Source organism: Dermacentor variabilis, chromosome 4, assembly GCF_050947875.1.
Source record: "Dermacentor variabilis isolate Ectoservices chromosome 4, ASM5094787v1, whole genome shotgun sequence".
Taxonomy (NCBI): Eukaryota; Metazoa; Arthropoda; class Arachnida; order Ixodida; family Ixodidae; genus Dermacentor; species Dermacentor variabilis.
Genome location: NC_134571.1, coordinates 235,695,282 through 235,717,122, shown reverse-complemented (window position 1 = coordinate 235,717,122; position 21,841 = coordinate 235,695,282). Strand labels below are relative to the sequence as shown.

The 21,841-nt window shown below is 44.7% G+C and overlaps 1 protein-coding gene and 1 long non-coding RNA gene across 6 annotated transcripts in view; both read right to left on the bottom strand.

Annotated features, from left to right (window-relative positions):
* Positions 1 to 18,304, bottom strand: part of LOC142580215 (nitric oxide synthase-interacting protein) — a 249,724-nt gene extending 231,420 nt beyond the window's left edge. For 2 of the 5 annotated variants that reach the window (XM_075691116.1, XM_075691115.1), the window contains exon 1: positions 17,943 to 18,304. In XM_075691116.1, coding sequence (XP_075547231.1) covers positions 17,943 to 18,118 — 176 coding nt within the window. In that variant the 5' untranslated portion in view covers positions 18,119 to 18,304. The remainder of the gene's footprint in view (positions 1 to 17,942) is intronic. The other 3 variants (XM_075691113.1, XM_075691112.1, XM_075691114.1) reach the window with 2 other exon arrangements.
* On the bottom strand, positions 14,749 to 17,224 carry LOC142580216 (uncharacterized). The gene is made up of 3 exons (XR_012827650.1): positions 15,133 to 17,224; positions 14,956 to 15,078; positions 14,749 to 14,869 (listed from the first exon to the last, which is right to left on the bottom strand). It is a non-coding gene; the product is annotated as an uncharacterized LOC142580216 (long non-coding RNA).
* Positions 18,305 to 21,841: the final 3,537 nt, after the last annotated feature.

The window sequence follows — 21,841 nt, the reverse complement described above, 5'->3', positions numbered from 1 at the left end:
CAACGCAATATCATCAGCGAATTGCAAGTTACGAAGAGGCCATTGAAAGGAGCACGATTTCAGACAAGAGAGGACATTATGGCTGCAACGATAGCTGAGCTAAACTCCATTCCGAAAGAGGCCTTCTCGGAATGCTTCCAACAATGGCAGCACTGCTGGGAGAAGTGTGTGGAGTCCCAAGGAGACTACATTGAGGGTGATTTGGTTTCCAATGCTCCAGTTATGCCAGCTTTTTTTTCTTCGGCCAAAGGTCAGATACTTTTCTAACAGACCTCGTGTGCCCTCAACATAATGGCTCAGAGGGAAGAACCATGCAGAACACTAATGGATGATCGAACATGGAACAGCTGTACACGAATAGGCCATCACTAGCTCAGCCGCTTCCTCTGGCTGTCACAACTGTTGCCGAAAAATTGGGGCTTAGTTTTTCAGATCTCTACAAAACTGGACCCAGTGATCTCATTGCTCCTTGGTGCCTCCACCCAGTTCTGTGCGACATGTCTTTTAAAGCGCTTGACAAGAAAAACGTGCCACGCGAGTCTATTATGCAACACTTCTTATCACTGGAAGACAAGTACAATGCAATGTCCTTTTTTACGGACGCCTCAAAGACGGCTAAGGCAGTCTCATGTGCTGCACATTGTCACTGCTATAATATTAGAAAAAACCCTCAATAGAAACTCCAGCATATTCACTGCCGAAGCATATGGTATACGACTGGCTGTGTATCATATATGACAACATAGCATACAAAAAGCTATTATCTACACAGATGCTCCAAGTGTCGTAACTGCATTAGCCGGGGGAAAGCTGAGAGATAACCCTGTTTTAATTCAGTTGCTGAAATCCATTTATGATGCTTACAATTAAGAACCGGTACCCGGCATACCTCGTGGTAAGCTGGGTACCGGGAAATTGCGATATACAGGAAACGAGGTGGCAGATCAAAATACAAGAAAAGCTGGTCTACGTGATGACATTGAAGTTACTAAGGTCTCTAGTCAAGATATTAAACCTTCCGTCCGAAACCGCCTATGCCAGCACTGGCAGCATCCTTAGGATAAAGAAACTGGAAGCAAATTAATAATAATAATATTAATAATAATACCTTTATTCATAAAAACAAGTGGTACAAAGTACCAAGGCTTTAGGAAAAACGTTGCTACAAAAGCAACTTGACTGGTCCTAATAACCAGAGGGTCCAAAAGGCAGCAGACAGCAAGGAGTGAGAGAAAAGAAAAAAGAAGAAGAAAAAGAAAGGAAAGAGGAACAACGAAAAGGGAGAAAGGAAAGACGGGGTTCATGCTGGTGTATATGACAAAAATTCAAGGGTTTTCAAGGACTTTCAAGGTCCTGCGTGTGGATCTTCAAGGAACACACACAGGGCTATAATTACATACATGTATGTTTAATTATTGAATACGTACTGTGGTCCCATGACAATTGCCCCTTCCAATGCTTCTTGAGCTTCACCGCAATACTTCACGTACGCTTCACCACGTAACATCTCCGTGCTGAAGCCCAGCTGCCTTTCGGGAACCAGCATCATATGCAACGCGCCATGCTTTCTAAGCTTCGAGGCCATACGCGAGGATTACAGAGGCGGAGTTGATGCGATTACTGACAGCGGTGAATTATTTCAATGAAAAACACGGCACCGAACGGCAAGAACCCTAATAGCGGACGTCGAAGCAGCGAAGCCTAGTGTTGCCGCGGTGGTAGCTACGACTGCCATCGGATCGGCATGCAAGAGCGCTGATTCGAGGCGGCGAGACAATCAAAACGGCGGTGATGGATTTGATAAACGATGGATCCGGAAAATCGGACAGCGAAGGGTTCTTGCGTCCGAAATCACAGACGTTCTTATACATTGACTCTATGGGGCGCGTGGTGGAGCCTTAAAGCCGTCCGCGCTATCGGGCATTTCACAAAAATAGGGTGTCCGGAAAATCGGTTGTTGACTGCACACAGGCAGCCCCTCCAACCAACGACAAGGCGTCAAAGACAATTCGTTATGAGTCCTCTCTTTTACTCGAGGCAGCAGTGGGGCGACTTTCGTGCCCTTTCAATAATATGACAGCCAATTTTCCCTGATTGAAGCACAAATTCCCTGAGTTTTCCCTTACACAATTAAACATGCCTGAGAATTCCCGTTTCTTTTTTTAAACGAAATCGCAGCGGGAATTCAGGAGGGTTGAAATTTTCTTGAATACAATCCCTGGAAGTTTATTAAAATAAAAATTTCGGAAATTCAAGGATTTTCAAGGATCTCCGTAAATTCCAGGACTTTCAAGGCCTTCAAAACGAGCTTTTCAAATTCAAGGGTTTTCAAGGGTTTCAAGGACCTGCACGAACCCTGGAAAGAGAGTAATGGCATGTAGTACACAGATCTCACTTAAACAATTTGCTTCGCACATGAAACAGCTTGGGAAAAACAAACAATATGGATATATAGATACACAAAACGGTTAAAATAAAGAAAGATTAGGTACATGGTTAGTTAAACTCAATTCTCGGGGCAATAGAAATTATACAGTTCTCTGCCAGAAGAATTAGGTACATTGATGGATGCAAATCTGAGATTATTCAGCAGAGTGGGGAGAGTGTGACAAGTCATTTGGTTACCATAGGTTGAACGCACATGCCAGTATTCCGGGGACCTGGTGTTATAACATGGGATGTTGTGTTTTAATCTAGCCAGAGATGAAACAAGGCTTAAGTTCTGTTTGGTTTCTTTTAGGTATCCAAGAGCAAGGCGGTAGTTAAACATATCACTGACTTTAATTACCCGAAGTTCTTAAATAGAGGCTCAGATGGGGAGTCAAAGGCAAACAATTACGCAAACAATTTTCTTTTGTATTACAAGCAAACGTTTAATATTTGTAACAGTAGTGGTGCCCCAAATAAGGCAGCAATAATGAAGGTGGCTCGCAAACAAAGCATTATAAATTAACATTTTAATCTTCCGAGGCATGTAGCGAATAGAGAAAATGCATCCAGTAATTTGGGAGAGTTTGCCTGCAAGAAAATCAATATGATCGCTCCAGCTCATATTTATATTTTCATCAAAAAAGACCCCCAAGTGTTTTCACAGAAAGGACGAGTTCAATTTTAGAAGACCCTAAGACCACGTCCCTACAAAGACAGGTATTCTTATTCTTCGGTTGAAATAAAACTGCCTTTTTTTTTTTCTGCCATAATCTTGAGAACATTTTCTAGAGACCATAAATATATTTTTTCCAAACAAGAGTTAGCCACTGACACTAGCTCCGGAGCATTATTGGACGAAAACAGAACAGTAGTGTCATCAGCATAGATTATGAATTTGGCATCGGGATCACTATTAACGAGATCATTGACGTAAAGATTAAACAGAAGAGGCCCAAGGATACTGCCCTGGGGAACACCTGCCGTGACGCAAGAAATGTTGGACCATTTGTTGTTAATGGACACATATTGGCATCTGTGCTGCAAGTATGACCGAAATAATTTTAAGGCAACACCGTGGATACCATAGTAGGTAAGTTTATTTAATAATAGTTCATCACTGATGGAGTCAAATGCCTCACTAAAGTCAATAAATACCCCTAAAGTAAGCTGGCGGTCCTCAAAATTCTGTAAAATGTATTCTTTCTGCTGAAGAAGTGCAAGCTGAGTCAATCTGTGTTTGCAAAAGGCATATTGCAAGTCAGTGAGCAGGTTTTTAGTTTCAAGAAAGATGTACAGATAAAAATTATTTTTTCTAAAGCTTTCAAAAAGATCGGGAGTATAGATATTAACCTGTACCTCGACATAGCTGTTTTATCACCTTTCTTGAATAAAACTAACACTTTTGCAGCTTGCATTTTACGTGGGAAGACGCCACTAGCGAGTGATAGGTTATAAATATGTGTTAACACTGGGGCAATTACATTGAAAAAATATTTGACAGGTTTCATCTGCAAGTTACCTATATCGCATGTGATACTGTCTTTTAAATTTGAAAAAATACTGATAAGTTCACCTTCATCAGTCGGCCGGAGAAAAACGGTGTCATGAGGCGCGAGTTTAATATAACGGCAGATACTGATATTTGTGGCCAACGTAATAATGTTGGTGAAACAATCATTTAAAACATCAGGTAACATCAGCGCTATATCAACCCCCTCCTCCCATCTTTCTTAATAATAAATAACAGGGAGCAGGGCATCAGGTGAACGACCGAGTAGCGAATTGACCTTCTACCATACTTTCCTACTATTGCTCGAACAGGACTCGAAATATTTGTTATTATAGCGAATCTTAGCAAGCCGCAGCTGCTCATTAAGTCTATAACGGTATCTCTTAAAGGGGTGGAGACATGAAAATTTTTGTTCATGCGTTCTTCGATTCAAGCGTTGCATAATGCTTCAGGAAGCACGATACACATGGCGATATTCCTATATACCCAATAAATAATGTAATAATAGCATTATTATATCGAGCGATTTCGGTTTCTGGGCTCCAGGTGATGCTATGACATCGTAGGAGAGGAAACGCAACACGGCTTGGTCATATGGATCACAAAAAGTAGTGACGTAAAACTATGCTGTGTCGTCTGCTTATGCATACGCATGCTCTGCCAGCAGTGGTAAATAACTGGAGACACGAAGTGCATGTCGCGATTCTTATATTTGTTGTGAAGAGCGACAACAATGGTAAGAAAATATTGCGGCTTGTGAGAGTCAGTAATTCATTGCAAAGTGCCGTCACCTTTAGCTTTGAAGTGAACCGGAGAAGGCCTGGCGACGATATCAGCACCACAGAACAATCAGCGGTGGTGAGGCTGCCGTCGGTGCCAGAGTGACCTCTCCTCGGTCGCTATAATTGGCCACTTCGCCGTATGGCTGCTGCACAAATGGTTCTCGGGCCCATCCTCTCTACGGCAAGAAAATTTCGCCATTTGCGAGCAAAACCGCCGTCGCACGGCCGCCTGCGAACGGCAAACAGCGTGCGGCGAGTTGCCATGCCGGTAAAGTGAACGGGCCTTTATACGTTGAGAAACGCCAAGCGAACGAGAGACCGCTCCGAGCTGCCGAACTATGCGACTCACAGATTCTACGTCGACTGTTCTCCGCTACAGCGCTGTGCATGTCTCGGTTAGCCAGGGGCCAGAGTAAGATCGGTTACAGTGTTCTAGAAGCCTGTAGCATAGAGAAAGGGTTTTTAGAAAGACAGAAAGCTGATCTAGTTGGTAAGGATTCATAATGCAAAGAAGGGATAAGGCGTTCAAACACGGACACAAGAGGAGAAAAGTGGACACGAATGCCGCATATCCTAGTCCCTGTGTCTGCACGCCTTACACTTTCTTTGAATTAAGAAATGATTTCTATATGCCTGTGGCACGGTCATAGTGGCGGCTATCTATGCTCGGTTGCTCAGTTCAGCAGGCTCCGTAATCGGCATTTCATCAATACTGATCATACGTCACGTTCTTGTGCTAGTGTGCTATGACGTCAATATTTTCGTTCCTCCACTGTGACGTCATAACAGCCGCGCTAGCAATAGGTCTCAACCACGAGAGGGAGCTTTTAGCAACTTTTTGGAGCTGAATTAAAATTATTTTGAAATGTTTTCAGCGTCTGATACCTCGTTGTGGGTGTCCTCGCATACAGAAGCAGCCTACAAGAGGCTTTTTATAGCCTCAAAATTTGCTGTCTCAACCCCTTTAAATGTGTAAGTACACGTAATAAAACCCCAACTAGGCAACTTCTTCCAGCAAAAAGCCACAAGATAAACAGAAACAACACACATACGCAACACCCATTTACCTATTAACAGGCACACAACCACCCAAACAGAAAAGAATATAAGAGATATAATATAATAATAATATATAATATATATATCTATATAATATATATATATATTATATAGATATATATATCATCACCATCATCAGCCTGGCTATGCCCACTGCAGGGCAAAGGCCTCTCCCATACTTCTCCAACTACCCCGGCCATGTGCTAATTGTGACCCTGTTGTCCGTGCAAACTTCTTAATCTCATCTGCCCACCTAACTTTCTGCTGCACCCTGCTAAGCTTCCCTTCCCTTGGAATTCAGTCCATAACCCTTAATTACCATCGGTTATCTTCCCTCCTCATTACATGTCCTGCCCATGCCCCTCCCCCCACCCCATTTCTTGTTCTTGATTTCAACTAAGATGTCATTAAGTCGCTTTTGTTCCCCCACCCAATCTGCTCTTTTCTTATTCCTTAACGTTACACCCATCATTCTTTTTTCCATAGCTGGTTGCGTCATCCTCAATTTAAATAGAACCCTTTTCATAAGCCTCCAGGTTTCTGCCCCGTACGTGAGTACTGGTAAGACACAGCTCTTATACACTTTTCTCTTGAGGGAAAATGGCAACCTGCTGTTTCTGATCTAAGAATGCCTGCCAAATGCACCCCATGCCATTCTTATTCTTCTGATTATTTCAGTCTCATGTTCCGGATCCGCGGTCACTACCTGTCCTAAGTAGATGTATTCCCTTACCACTTCCAGTACCTCGCTACCTATCGTAAACTGCTGTTCGCTTCCGAGACTGTTAAACATTACTTTAATTTTGTGAAGATTAATTTTTAGACCCACCCTTCTGCTTTTCCTCTACAGGTCAGTGAGCATGCATTGCAATTGGTCCCCTGAGTTACTAAGCAGGGCAACATCATCAGCGAATCGCAAGTTACTGAGGTATTCTCCATTAACTCTTATCCCAAATTCTTCCCAATCCAGGTCTCTGAATGCCTCCTATAAAAATGCTGTGAATAGCATCGGAGAGATCATATCTCCCTGCCTGACACCTTTCTTTATTGGGATTTTGTTGCTTTCTTTATGGAGGACTACAGTGGCTATGGAGCCACTATAGATATCTTTCAGTATTTTTACATACGGCTCGTCTACACCCTGATTCCGTAATGCCTCCATGACTGCTGACGTTTCGACTGAATCAAATGCTTTCTCGTAATCAATGAAAGCTATATATAAGGGTTCGCTATATTCCGCACATTTCTCTATCACCTGATTGATAGTGTGAATATGGTTTATTGTTGAGTAACCTTTACGGAATCCTGCCTGGTCCTTTGGTTGACAGAAGTCTAAGGTGTTCCTGATTCCATTTGCGATTACCTTAGCAAATACTTTGTAGGCAACGGACAGTAAGCTGAACAGTCTATAATTTTTCAAGTCTTTGGCATCCCTTTCTTATGGATTAGGATTATGTTAGCGTTCTTCCACGATCACGGTACGCTCGAAGTCATGAGGCATTGCGTATACAGGGTGGCCAGTTTTTCTAGAACAATCTGCTCACCATCCTTCAACAAATCTGCTGTTACCTGATCCTCCCCAGCTGCCTTCCCCCTTTGCATTGCTCCCAAGGCTTTCTTTACTTCTTCCGGCATTACTTGTGGGATTTCAATTTCCTCTATACTATTCTGTCTTCCATTATCGACGTGGGTGCCACTGGTACTGTATAAATCTCTATAGAACTCCTCAGCCACTAGAACGATCTTTTCCATATTAGTAATGATATTGCTGGTTTTGTCTCTTAATGCATACATCTTATTCTTGCCTATTCCTAGTTTCTTCACTGCTTTTAGGCTTCCCCTATTCCCGAGAGCATGCTCAATTCCATCCATCCTTATGTCAGCTGTCTTACGCTTGTTGATTAACTTGGAAAGTTCTGGCAGTTCTATTCTAGCTGTAGGGTTAGAGGCTTTCATACATTGGGGTTTTTTGATCAAATCTTTCTGTCTCCTGTGATAGTTTACTGGCATCCTGTCTAACGGAGCTACCACCGACTTCTATCGCACACTCCTTAATGATGCCCATGGGATTGTCGTTCATTGCTTCAACACTAAGGTCCTCTTCTTGAGTTAAAGCCGAATACCTGTTCTGTAGCTTGATCCAGAATTCCTCTATTTCCCTCTTACCGCTAACTCATTGATTGGCTTTGTATGTACCAGTTTCTTCCGTTCCCTCAAGTCTAGGCTAATTCGAGTTCTTACCATCCTATGGTCACTGCAGCACACTTTGCCGAGCACGTCTACATCTTGTATGATGCCAGGGTTAGCGCAGAGTATATGGTCTATTTCATTTCTAGTCTTGCCATTTGGGCTACTCCACGTCCACTTTCGCCTATCCCACTTGCAGAAGAAGGTATTCATTATCCACATATTATTCTGTTCTGCCAACTCTACTAATAACTCTCCTTTGCTATTCCTAGAGCCTATGCCATATTCCCCCACTGATTGCAATACTGCAATCCCCAGTGGGGATTGCAGTATTGATAAATAAATATAATAAATAAATTCCTGAGCGTCCCAATGAAACGTCTGCGTCACTTATGGAAGATGTGGTTGATGACTTTTTTCAAACTACACTCGGCATACAGGCATCTTCCATAGAAAGGATACACAGAATTGGCAGGAAGAAACTAGATAAACTGAGACCAATAATTCTTAAACTTATTGATCCCCGTGAAAAAGTGAACGTTCTTCAAAACTGTTTCAAGATAAAAAAAAAGACAAGAACATATCTGCTGGTGAAGACTTCTCGGTAGCCACGAGGCAAGTAAGAAAATACTTGTGGGACAATACAGCTGACATTAGAAGGCAGGGAGGAAAGGTCAAGTTGATATACGACAAAATTCGAATTGACAAAGAAATGTTTCAGTGGGACAGTACCCAAATGAATATAGTGCCTATCGTTGTTTGTTCACTTGCATCTGAGAAGATATGACCCGACCCTCCTGTTAAAAGTACATTTTGTTGTCTCAACGTGAACGCAAGTAGTATAGTTAACAAGACAGCAGATCTGGAAAGTATTGCTATGGTCCATAGCCCACACTTGGTTGAATTATTGAAACTTGGTTACATCGAGATATCGACGATGTCGAAATCACTCCAGCAGGTTATGGAATTTATTGTAACGACAGGTTCCCAAGGTGGTGGGGTAGTCGTACTTTTTAAGGAATGCTTGAATGTGTCCAGACTACCTGACCATGTTGGAATGGAAAGCGTTGTAAAGGGTGTTCTTGAAGATTTTAATCTTCTAGTTACGGGATTTTATCGCCTTTCAAACTGCAGCCCTGCATTTTTTTAAAGCCTGAATGAATTTCTATGCGAATACAGGAACCAATCGTGTAGCGTTTTGTTGGCAGGTGATTTTAACGTTCCAGATGTCGATTGGGCTAATGAGCTCACAAACGCGCGCTCTCCTACTGGAGAGCCCTTTGTTGACATAGTTCTGCTACACAATTTAACGCAATTAGTGAAACTGCCTACTCGTGTTCACAGTGGAAGTGTTTCAACTTTGGATTTATTCCTCGTCAATGACAAGGTCATTACTATGAATTCGAGCGTGCACATTTTTCAAGAGATTTCTGATAACAAAATAGCGCCGTTTGTCATGGAATTGACGGAAGTTTCAAAACTGAAACAAACGGAGACCTTTGTACTCGATTTTTCTCGCGCCAGTGATGTGGATGTACTTGATGCATTGGACAATTCACTCTCTTCGTTTGTTTCCCAATACGAATGCAATAGCATATGCGTTGATACGTTATGGCTGCTCTTCAAAGATTTAATCATGCACTGCCCAAATGCTTCATTCCACACAAAAAGGCCGTAAAATGTACTTGCAAGCCTTGGATGACTAAAGAAATAGCCAGTGCAGGCCGTAAAGTAAAAAAAGCAAGGAAACAGTATCTACAACGCCCTTCCCCTGCGGGCGCACACTAGTTATCTGAACTGCGACTGCTTCTCAAGAATGGTATCAAAAAATGTTAAGACTATATTAAAGTATATATTTAAAAGAGTTTCCTGTTGCATCGCTGGCAAAATTTTGGCGTCACTTGTCGCCAAAGAAGCAATCAGTTTCGGACCTTCTGATAAATGGCACTGCTTAAACGGATCAAAAGGACATAGCGGATGCTTTAAACCTTTACTTCTGTTCCGTGTTCACCAGGGATGGTGATGTACCTCCACAATTCAATGCTTTTGATGAAATTCCTGCAATAAATAATCTATTAGTGAAGAGGGTGTACTGACACTTCTGCTCAATGTAGATATCAGAAAGTTGCCAGGAATTGACGGCATTCTTTCTTCCTTTCTCTTCCGTTACACTGAATGGTGTGCAAAGTACTTATGCTTGATATTTGATAAATCATTGTCGCGTGCTGAACTTCTGAATGATTGGAAACAAGCCAAAATCACACGGATACCGAAAACCAATGATCAGTCTCTAGCCTCTTCCTACAGGCCTATTTCCTTATTATGTACATGTGCGAAGATACTCGAGCACATTATATTCGCATATATTTCCACTTTTGCATAGGAAAACTGCATTATCGATAGCCGACAGCATGGTTTCCATTGCAAACATTCTATGGTAACGCAACAATTAGAAATTGTCCATGACCTCGCAGCAGCATTAGATAGAGGTAATCAAATAGACATATTTCTGGATTTCGAGAAAGCTTTTGATAGAGTGTGCCACCAAAAACACTTTTGAAACTTAAACCTATTCTGAAAAATAATACACTGCTCGCATGGTTAGCGGAATACTTATCATTCAGGCATCAAACCGTATATATTGATGGAATCAGTTGGGACTCTGCCCCTGAAGAGTCCGGTGTTCCTCACTGTACCATCCTGGGACCGTTACTTTTCTTGATTTTTATAAATTATATTGTTGCCAATATATTGTCACGTACAAGTTTGTGCCGCTGTGGACAAATGGACGTTGGGAGGTGAAGAGGAGGTTGAAGTGTCTGGACGATCGGTAGATGGTGTTACCCTGGCTACTGAGCTACGACCTTGTAACTGTATATATTGTAAATACACGTTTTCTCCGCGTAACATTTTGGTGCACGTGCGGAGTACTCCCACCACAAGCTGGCCCTGGATCTTCACAGCGGGCGTCACATCGGTTCTGCTCTTATGGCTACTGACGCTGCCTCTGCCGCCGAGACACCAGTGGAAGTAGTGCTAACCCAGCTACGTCACCCGGGAATCTTCATCAGCACTGGCAAGATCGACGTCAAAGACTGGCTGACGCCGTATGAATACGTCGGTAAGCACAAGTGGGATGCCACAATTTTGCTCGCCGACATGATCTTTTACTTGGGAGGAACCGCGAAGATATGGTTCGAGGCGCATGAAGTCGACATTAGAAGCTGGGACTCCTGCAAGGAAAAGCTAAGCGATCTTTTCGGAAGACCTGTGGGAAATGGAAGCCAAGCAAGAGCTAGTGTCTCGTGCCTACACATCGACCGAATCATACGTCGCATATATTCATGACATTCTGGCTCTCTGCCGTAAAGCGGACGCAAACATGCTGGAGGCTGATAAAGTTGGACACATCTCGAAGGGCATCATGGATGATGCATTCAACTTCCTGGTTTGCAGGAACTGCTCAACGGTTGAGTCCACCATTAAGAAAGCGAAGAGCAACGCATCGTACAACGCTTCGACCGTCTTCCGAAAACGGCTGCCACTTCCTCCTGCAACGACTTTCCGGCGTCACATAAAGAGCCTCCGGCATCACATCCGCCTACAACTCCAAGCTTGACACAGGTCATCCGTCGCAAACTTGAGGATATGGCTCCAAGTTCTCACTGCCCACATACGCATGACAACATGACCATCTCGCTCATTCAAGCTGTTTCTTCCGTTCCCTCCTCAAGTCTAGGCTAATTCGAGTTCTTACCATATTATGGTCACTGCAGTGCACCTTGCCGAGCACGTCCACATCTTGTATAATGCCAGAGTCAGCACAAAGTATAACGTCTATTTCATTTTTAGTCTCGCTATTTGGGCTCCTCCACGTCCACTTTCGGCTATCCCACTTGCGGAAGAAGGTATTCATTGTCTGCATATTATTCTGTTCTGCAAACTCTACTTCTCTCCCCTGCTATTCCCAGAGCCTATGCCATATTCCTCCACTGACTTGTCTCCAGCCTGCTTCTTGCCTACCCTGGCATTGAAGTCGCCCATCAGTATAGTGTATTTTGCTTTGACTTTACCCATCGCCGATTCCACGTCTTCATAGAAGCTTTCGACTTCCTGGTCATCATGACTGGATGTAGGGGCGTAGACCTGTATGACCTTCAATTTGTACCTGTTATTAAGTTTCACAACAAGACCTGCCACCCTCTCGTTAATGCTATAGAATTCCTGTACGTTACCAGCTATATCCTTATTAAACAGGAATCCGACTCCTAGTTCTCGTCTCTCCGCTAAGCCCTGGTGGCACAGCATGTGCCCGCTTTTTAGCACTGTATATGCTTCATTTGTCCTCCCAACCTCACTGAGCTCTATTATATCCCATTTAATGCCCACTAATTCCTCCAATAGCACTGTTAGACTCTCCTCACTAGAAAACGTTCTAGCGTTAAACATTGCCAGGTTCAGATTCCAATGGCGGCCTGTCCAGATTCAGAGATTCTTGGCACCCTCTGCTGCGTCGCAGGTCTGACCACCACCATGGTCAGTTGCTTTGCAGCTGCTGGGGACTGAGGGCCGGGGCACCAAGAGTGAGTAGCACTCGTTAAGCAATGTCAAAGGGAGAAGCACTGCTTCCTATCATAGTACGTTTTATGCACAGCACCTACATGCATCTACTCCAACTCAATATATCTGCCAAATAAACAATGAAGAGGAAAATACACTAATCCTGATTCAATTCATGAGCAAAAAGTTTGGATAGCTTGGAATACATATTTAGCCTTGCTTTTAAAACAAGCACCCACAAGGAGCCGTTTTAGCTCCTATCCTCTTTCTTCTTTCTATCAATGATTTACACATTAATACTAACGCCACAGTAAGAATGTTTGCAGATGACTGTGTTATATACAAGGAAATAACCTGTCGTGATGATCAGATAACCTTAAACAGTGCACTTGAAAATATAACACAATAGTGCCAAACAAGGAAGATGGTGATTAACACAGAGTAAACAGTTTGTATGACTGTAACGAATAAAAGAGCGCCCATGAGCTACCCGTATTATTTACAAGGACAGGTGTTAAAGAAAGTAGAAGAGTATAAATATTTAGGCGTCATAATTGCATCAGATCTTAAATGGGACAAGCAGGTAACATATATTGTTAATAAATCACTGGCAGTTCTATACTCGTTAAAATGCTCGCTTAGATCCGCATCAATAGATACTAAACGCTTAGCATAGTTGTCACTAGTTCGCTCTATACTGGAATATGGAATAGTATGTTGGTTTCCCTTCCGTAAGCAGTACATAGCAAAATTGGAGAGCGTACAAAGGAAAGCGATTAGATTTATTTTTAATAAGTATCGCCGTCTTGACTCCCCCACAGAACTATTAAGGCGAGCTGAACTTCCCACTATACAAAATCGAGCTCGACTACTTCGTCTTAAGTTTCTTTTCCTTCTCCTTAATGGCAGTACGAAAATCAATGCGAGTGACTACTTGCTACAGACAGATACACGTAGTTCTCGAACAAAACACACCAAGCACTTAACAGGATACAGATTTCACAATGACATATTCAGGTACTCCTTTTTTCCCACATGCAATCCGTGAATGGAACATGTTGCCTGATGACGTTGTCACCTGTACATCACTCAAAAATTTTATTGCCAAGTTATCAAACTATGCTCTGTAGCTACGATCTGCACATAGGTAAGCTGCGTCGTACAATGGCATTCTAATTCACTTAGCAGTGTCTTGTATTCTGCCGTTACATAAACACCTGCTGAATCTTGTCTCTTGCGCATTGCACATCCAAAAAATTTACATTTTCTTTCCTTGTTCTTCTGTGTGCTAAACCTTCCAACATGGCATTTACTACCATTTTTCTCCGCTCCTGTTATAGAAATTGTGTAATGATTATAGAGTACATATGTACTGCCTTGTTCACCCAAACTTATCTATGTGCACGCCTACTTGAACTGTGTTCTCTTGAAGATGTATCCTACCCCTTTCCTGCAACAGCCTCATATGTGAGGCGAGCAGTATGTATAAATAAATATACGCTGCTCGCACAGTTTGGACATAACTTAATCAGCTTCCAAAATGCTTTTGCATGTTCTCTGAAGTTGTGGCCAAAGCTTCGTGTCGTCCACCGAATCACTGTCAATGATATCTGCCAAAACATAGGTTTATTAAACCACACCGCTGTCACACACACACATTGTAAACACGGAGGCAATGCAGGCAATTGAGGCAAGCAATGGACACATCAACACGTCATCAAACATGGCAGCGCCCATGGGATCGCCATGAAAAGGGTCACTAAGGCTTAAATACTGAAGCCATAACTTAGTGAAGCACGACAGGTGTCCCCGTGACCAGGAACACCTGCCCAAATTTGACCTTTGCACACAACATCCAGTTCGCTGACTGAGTGAATACTGAGGAAACCCTTCGTAGCAACCACTGCCTCATCAACACAACTATTCACACAAGCCCCATGGCATGACCCATCAAAAAAGCTCGCATCCCATATTAGACGAAATTCAGGCAAAATTGGTAGGACACTGTTCCCATACACATGCAAAGCTACTAGGCCTGGCCCCAGCAATCGCTTGCTAGCTTGCATTCTACAAAAACACAGATCGAGCTCTCAGAGGCGGTCTCAGATGTGGATAACCACCTCCTCCACCTTTGGGAAGCCCGACACAGCCTCGTTCGCCGCTGGCACCATCAGAAGCACAATAGGAAGCTAAAATTTACCATAGCAGAGCTTACCCAGAAGGCAGCAGCAGAGTACGCGGCCCAGCTTGCCAACTCTAACTGGGTTAGCCGCACGACAAATGTCCAGCTGAAACACAAGGCGTCTCTTTCGCACCCTCGTTGACCCCACACAAACCCGCACTGAAACAAAGAAACACTTGCAGCGAACCATCCACGGCTTTGCTGGTAACATGACTTGGCTAGCGCACAAGCTAAGGTACCAATACCTGAGTACTACCCAAGATGCCCGAGGGCCAGCATACTCATATGCAGGCTCTGAGAATGCCAAGCACCTTTCCAGCTCCATGACCTGAAGGCAGCCCCAGCCAAAATGAAACGTGGCGCTGCACCTGGACAGGACAAAATTAGTCAAGCTCCTGGCAAACCTGCCGGACTTGACTTACAATTCACTATTGGCATGTTTCAATTGTATCTGGCTGGGAGAAGAGTCCCTCCCTATCGATTGGAAGACAGCACTTGCCATCTTTATTCTTAAACCTGGCAAAGCTATGGATACGGACAACCTCCACCCCATCTCTCTCCCCTCTTGTGTGGGCAAGTTAATGAAGACGATGGTGCAGGACTGGTTGTCTACTTTCATGGAAGACCACAACACATTTGCGGAAACCACGTTCGGGTTTTGCCCACACAAATCCGCACAGGATCCTCCTCCAACTTAATCGGCAAGTCCTAGACCCAATTGAACGCCCCCACAACGGCAAGGTGGTCCTGGCCTTGGACCTTAAGGGAGCATTCATCACTCATGAAATGATCTTCACTCCATCTCTCTCAAACCAACAGCGGGCGTAATGCTTTTCACTACGTCTTACAATTTCTAACACAGAGACATGCATACTTGCGCATACAGGACACCGAACACAGCCCATACACTCTAGGTTCCAGAGGTACACCACAGGGCGCTGTCCTCTCCCTCTTATTGTTCAATCTGGCCATGAAGAACTTTCCTGCTCAGCTGGAGGCTGTCCCCGGGGTGCAACGTGCACTTTATGCGGACATCACCACCATCTGGGCAACCATCTTTGCGAGACATGTGGGCCAACTTGCAGCAAGCGGCAACCATAGTGGACCAACATGCTCACGCTTGCAGCCTCCAATGCTCCCCCCAAAAGTCTAAATTCGTGCATCTCTGCCCCTCACCCAAATGCACGCCCAAAATTGCTCTCTCTCTAGAGTATGGTCCAATATCTGAACAACCTGAAATTAGAATCCTCGGACTTTTCATCAACCAACACCACCGGTCCGACACAACACTAGGTAAGATGCGAAAGGTGGGGCGACAGGTGGGCCGCATGGTCCGCCGACTTTCCAACAAGCGCGGGGTCTCAGATGCAAAGATCCCTTGCAACTGGCCAACGCATTTGTGACTAGCCGAATATTGCATTCGACTCCATACCTCCATCTCCGCAAGCATCAGGAGGACGCCCTTGAGGTCATCCTCCGAAAGATAGTTAAGCGGGCCCTTGATCTCCCAGTCAGCACCTCTAACCAGTGCCTTCTGGGCATGGTGAATACGTATCGGGATCTCAAGGAAGCTCATCTTACCAATCACACAAGTCTTTGTCAGACACTGTCGGGTCGCCGCCTCCTTGCCCAACTACGCCTCCAACTTTCCAGGCAGATGGAAGAGCATGTACGTATGCCACAAGAATGGCGCTATGCCCTGCACGTGCACCCTCTTCCCCAGAACATGACATGCATATACCATGATGGCAGACGCTTGGCTCGAGCAGAGGCCCTGGCACGCCATTATGACTCCAAACCCAGCGTTTTCTACATGGACGCCTCCGGACCACACCATGGGGGATGATTCACAGCCGCAGTGGTCCATGAAGGCAAAAGAGTTAACAGCCTTAGCTTTTCTGCTAGGGACATAACATATACGGAGGAAGTCACCACCACGTTGGCTGCATCGGATTCTCACTCTCACACTATCATTACCAACTTGCGAGGGGCCTGTCGGAACTACAACCAGGGTCAGATTCCTTTCTTGGCCTATCGTATCCTTCAATCTAGCTGCCGACCCGGGGACTCCCATTCCAGATATGTCGTTTGGGCTCCTGCTCACATGGGATTAGAGGGAAATGAGGCAGCAGACACTGCCGCCCACACGCTTTCTCACCGTGCTCCTTTCTTCTCTGACCCCGCCGATCAGCTTGACCCCCAACCCAATCTACTCGTTTACAGAAATTACAGCCTATTATCAATCCGGCCACGAACTCTACCCCTGCCCGTGTAGAGGCCTCAAAAAGGAGGAGGATCGCCTCCTGCTCCGCCTGTTTACCAACACTATGCTATGCCCGGCAGCTCTCAAACATTTCGATCCGGCCTTTACCGGAGCTTGCCCACACTGTGTGGAGAAGTCCTCGGACCTCTACCACACGGTGTGGGCGTGCCCATCCAACCCTGCTTTCCCCCCCTTACCCAACCCTGTCTGCGAGGCCTGGGAGGCTGCCCTGCTTGGCTGCTCGGACTTTCGGGCTCTAAAGGCCCTAGTTGGGCACGCTCGCGCAGCGGCTACCGCCCCTGGAGTTCCGTACTAGGGACTCCACCTAGTGCTTGGAAGGGGCGGCCCATTCGGGGCTGTCCCGGGCGCACCTCCTCATAATTTTTGTACGACCACTAAAACCCTTTCTACAGGCGGCGACACAACTTTATGCTGGCACCGTCGCAGCAGCAGCTCGCATCAAATTCGCACTTTTTTCTTGAAAAAAAGAAACCAGGCAATTAACTGTGCCAAGTATTATAGTAAACGACGCAGAGTCCGAAATGCGATCTTTCTGCAGAATTTGAGCGAGAACAGTGCAGTGGTGAGCACAAAACCTTTTTAGAAAACATAAAAGCACATGAAGGGTGTAAATATAACAATTAATAGATACGACATTTCTATGCTGCATGTCTGATCACCACCACGTTTCAAGCGAGATGCTCATAATATCCATGTATACAACTTCCCCAGAAGTGACAACTTCCATCCTCAGGGGCTATCATCCTTCCAGCACCGATTCAAAGTTTGAGTACCATAATTGTGCGCTAAAGCTTTTATTCTATCGACTGGAACCCCTTTCGCGCTATCTTTGACGCCACGAACGGCACCACCACTTCGCTCCCCGAAACTTCCACCTGTGCTTTGCATCAGCACGAAACACGGAAACAATGCACCCGAAAATAAAAAAAAAGACAAGGGCCTGCTTACGTGATAACAGGATTTCGGCACGGCTGCAACGACAGGCAGCAACAGTCGAAGTCTTTGACGGCATCCTTGCCGAGACGCATTCGCTGTGTCCCATAGCCGCAAGTCTGTGTGTCCTTCTGTTTTTCGTGATATGTGTACACCGCTCCTGCAGTGCAGTTGCGGGCGTGCCGAGTCATCCTTAACTGCGCACTTCGATATCTGTCCTTGAACTACAACAATGTAACCGAAAGCGTATATATAAATAAAGTAAGCTATGTTAAGGGCCACTGACCAATGCACCGACCCAACTAGCACGAACGTTGCAGCAAACGTAGCAGACCTGAACATCGCCCCCGAGGGCTCTGTGGTCGCTGCGCATGCGTTAGCTGAGAGAAGGTGAGAAAGGAGGACAAGTTGGCTTTACCGGATGTGACGTAATATTGTTGTTTGTTTTTGCTTTTATGAAATAACTACTCTCGAACTCAGACGGCATGGCTCGCGTCTCGTTCGCGCGCGTACGTATGGATGTGGTCCGCTTTTAGTTTTTGGCGAATGCTTAGAAGCTTCAAGTTGCGGACGCTGCGGTGGGCCAGGGCTTGATGACATTTGTTGCCCAGCTGCTGGTGCTACCGCGACGTACTTGGAGCAACGGTAAGTGTTGTGCGATTACCCGTTCTCTTGCTGACACGTAAAAAAACCGGTTGCGCATTCGAGCTGTGGTCGATGTGATCTCGAAATTCGAAGGAACACGAAACGGTTGTCGCAGGTCCCGCAGTGATCGCAGTATAATTTATTCGTTCGTGCCTTCAACACTGCAGTTCCTACGCGTTGCACTGATGTAAAAAAATGAACAAAAAAACAGTGACATCTTCCACGCGCCAGAAATGCATGCACTCAACTAGCGTGGATGTCGTCCTATAATGTTTATCGCGTTCTTAAGTCTGTTTTTCTCCATCTCTATAGGATGACTACGCTATGCCCTTCTTATTTACCCATGCAGCGCATTGCTGCATTTAATTACCTTTCTCACTGCTGACCGCGGTATGGGCGTCAGAGGCTTTCATTCGTTGCAGTGAGATAACGAAAGCGTATTTCCTTTACTTAAGGCTTCTTAGTAGCTCCTTTGCGAGCCGTGGAGTTAAATCATACAATGCGTACGTTGTGAGCCAGCTGGTAAACGAAACCACTTCACTGCTGCTGCTACTATCACTTTTACGGGAACTTTCAAAATTAAACATATATATATTAATATGAATCGGCTCACCAAGCTTTATATGCACGTCCGTTGCTTTCGTTCATAGATCATGTGCGTAGCTTTGCAACCGTGACCGATATTGTAAGAACAGCAAGAAGACAGATGACACAAGTAATGTGTCTGCTTTAATTGTTGCCTGTGCTGTTTTTAGAATATCAACCAACTCCGCGCAGTCGTGCTGTTTACAGCTAAAACGTGTTTTTTCTTGTTGCATGAGGAACATTTGCTTCTAATTGTGGCAGTAACGTTGTAAATTGTCTTCGGCCCAGATCGCTGACTGTGTGCAAACTTGTCTAATTTGTTTCACTTTGCTGCTGTCTTTACAGCTTCTGCTTATTTACTCTGCCTGCACCTTATATTTGTTGTGTTTATCGAGACCTGGCCTGTCTCTGCCTCGTTGAGGACAAATGGACACAAGTACTGGTTGCTGTTGGTTTGTTTGATTTGCTCAGTCTGAGCGTGGTATGTATATTCATTTGCCAAAAGGGTATGCAGCTGCGTCTAATGCAGGTACTGCTGCATCTAAAGGTAGATTTAATAAGTAGTGGTTTGAGCGAGAATTAGTTGGTTTGAGTGATGTATGACACCAGAGAGTTATTGTTCTAGAAAGGTGACAAAGGTGGTCCACAAATTTAAAGTATGGAGATGCTTAACCATGTAAGTGTTCTAAGTTGCCATGAAGTATTACGCACATTTAAAATTTCAGTTGCAAAAGACATAGTAGAAGAAGAATCCAGAGGATTTGCTGCCAGATGTCTTGAGACAATAAATTGTAGAGAAAGCATTATAGTGTGAGCTGCCAATGATTGTCGTCAGGTCTAACCCATTTTTCTATATAGTCACTGTTGCTTCATTGTCTGTTGCCATCTCATGCTTGTTATAAACAAAAAATTGAGCTGCATGATTCCCCTGATTTTTCTCGCTCATAAGATACAAATGTTTTGATTTCGGCTGCCTTGGGGCCTCATGGTAGAAAACGAGTTTTTATTAGCCAGTTGTCAGCTTCTAAGATCATGTGCTTTGTAATGTGGGTGTTTTAAAGGATGCCACACGTCTGCCATCATAACTGTGAGTGCTGCTGCCTAGCACTCCCACGGCTATGCTCAGTACATATGCGCAGCTATCCAAGAAAATTGACATTGGGACAACTGCCGTTGAAGCTCACTTGGTAGAGCATTGCAAGCACAAGGCAGAAAACGTGGGTTCAGCTTCGTTGTCTCTTATGCAAAGCATTATCATGAGCTGTCTCCTGGCTTCTTCGTACATCCAGTCAGATAGGCTCAATAATAGTTAGTAATGTGCCTGATGGTGGGTCGTTAATCAGGGTCCTTAGTGCAGCAGCCCAATTCTTTACCCATTAGGCTAAAGATGCATGCATAGCGTGCCAGATTAATCTCATTGGTTCTCTCGTAGCAGCTAATTTTTTCAGATGTTATCTGACACAGAGTTTGGGATTCACCCGTTTCAGCTCAGATGCAACAAAGCAGGTGTTGTGTCTATTTCGGTGAGAAGTGTGTGCAGTTGTTTTGGTTTGCCTGTGTTGACGTATTGCGCTTTGTATTTCATGTGGTGTTAGGCATTACCTCAATTGCAGCTTCAATGCTGTGCCCATAAAAGCAGTTGTAGGTAGGTGCTCAGGAGTAACGGGAAGCTCATTCTTCCTCATTCTCTCTTGCATACAGCAGGTAGTGCGTCCAGTTTAGTGCCATGCACCTGTGTGGGGCGTTTCCTTGTTCTTATTCTGCTGATGTGTTGTACATAGGGGGAAAGTCAATCCTCTACATCATGGTTGTCAGTGCCGCTGAATACAGTGCAGTCTCAGTCTCGCTGCCTTGAAATGTCATAAGAGGTGACATCTGGGGGTAAAGTAGCATTTTGCTGTACCTTGTAATCGGGCATAGCCAAGGTTGTGGTTGTGCAACCCAAGGATCCTGGAACTTTCTGTGGGACCAGTGGCACCGATGTTGAAAAGTGGGTGGCTATGTACGAACGTGTGAGTGGAATCAACAGATGGGACCCCACGCGTGTGCTAGTTAACCTGTTGTTCTACCTAAGAGGCACGGCAAAGGTGTGGTATGAAAACCACGAAGAGGAGCTAACCAGCTGGGACCAATGCAAAGAGAAGTTGACAGAGTTGTTTGGCAAACCAGCCGGCCGTAAAATTGACGCAAAACAGGAACAGGCCTCCTGTGCCCAATCCCCCACGGAGTCCTATCTCTTGTACATCCAGGACATGCTGGCACTTTGTCGTAAAGCAAACCCGATCACGACATGACAGAAGCTGAGAAGGTCAGGCATGTGCTTAAGGGTTGCTGACGACGCCTTTAATCTGCTCATGAGCAAAAGCTACTCTACATTTAGTGTTATCTTTAAAGAGTGCCAACAATTCCAGCACGCCAAAAGCCGATGCGTCTTGCAACCATTCGCCACACTTCCCACTACTGCTGCAATGCCAACATGTGAAGATCAACCCACACAGCAGCACGTGTCGCCATCGGAAGATGTGGTGCGAATCGTTGACGTGAATTGGATGCGATGGCGCCTGCATTTCTGTTCGCCTATCCCTGATGCTACAACATTTTCAGTCCCCTTCTTACAAGCCATCATTCACCAGGAACTTGAAAACATTGGCTTACGTTCTGTCTGTGCTGTTGCTAATCCCAGA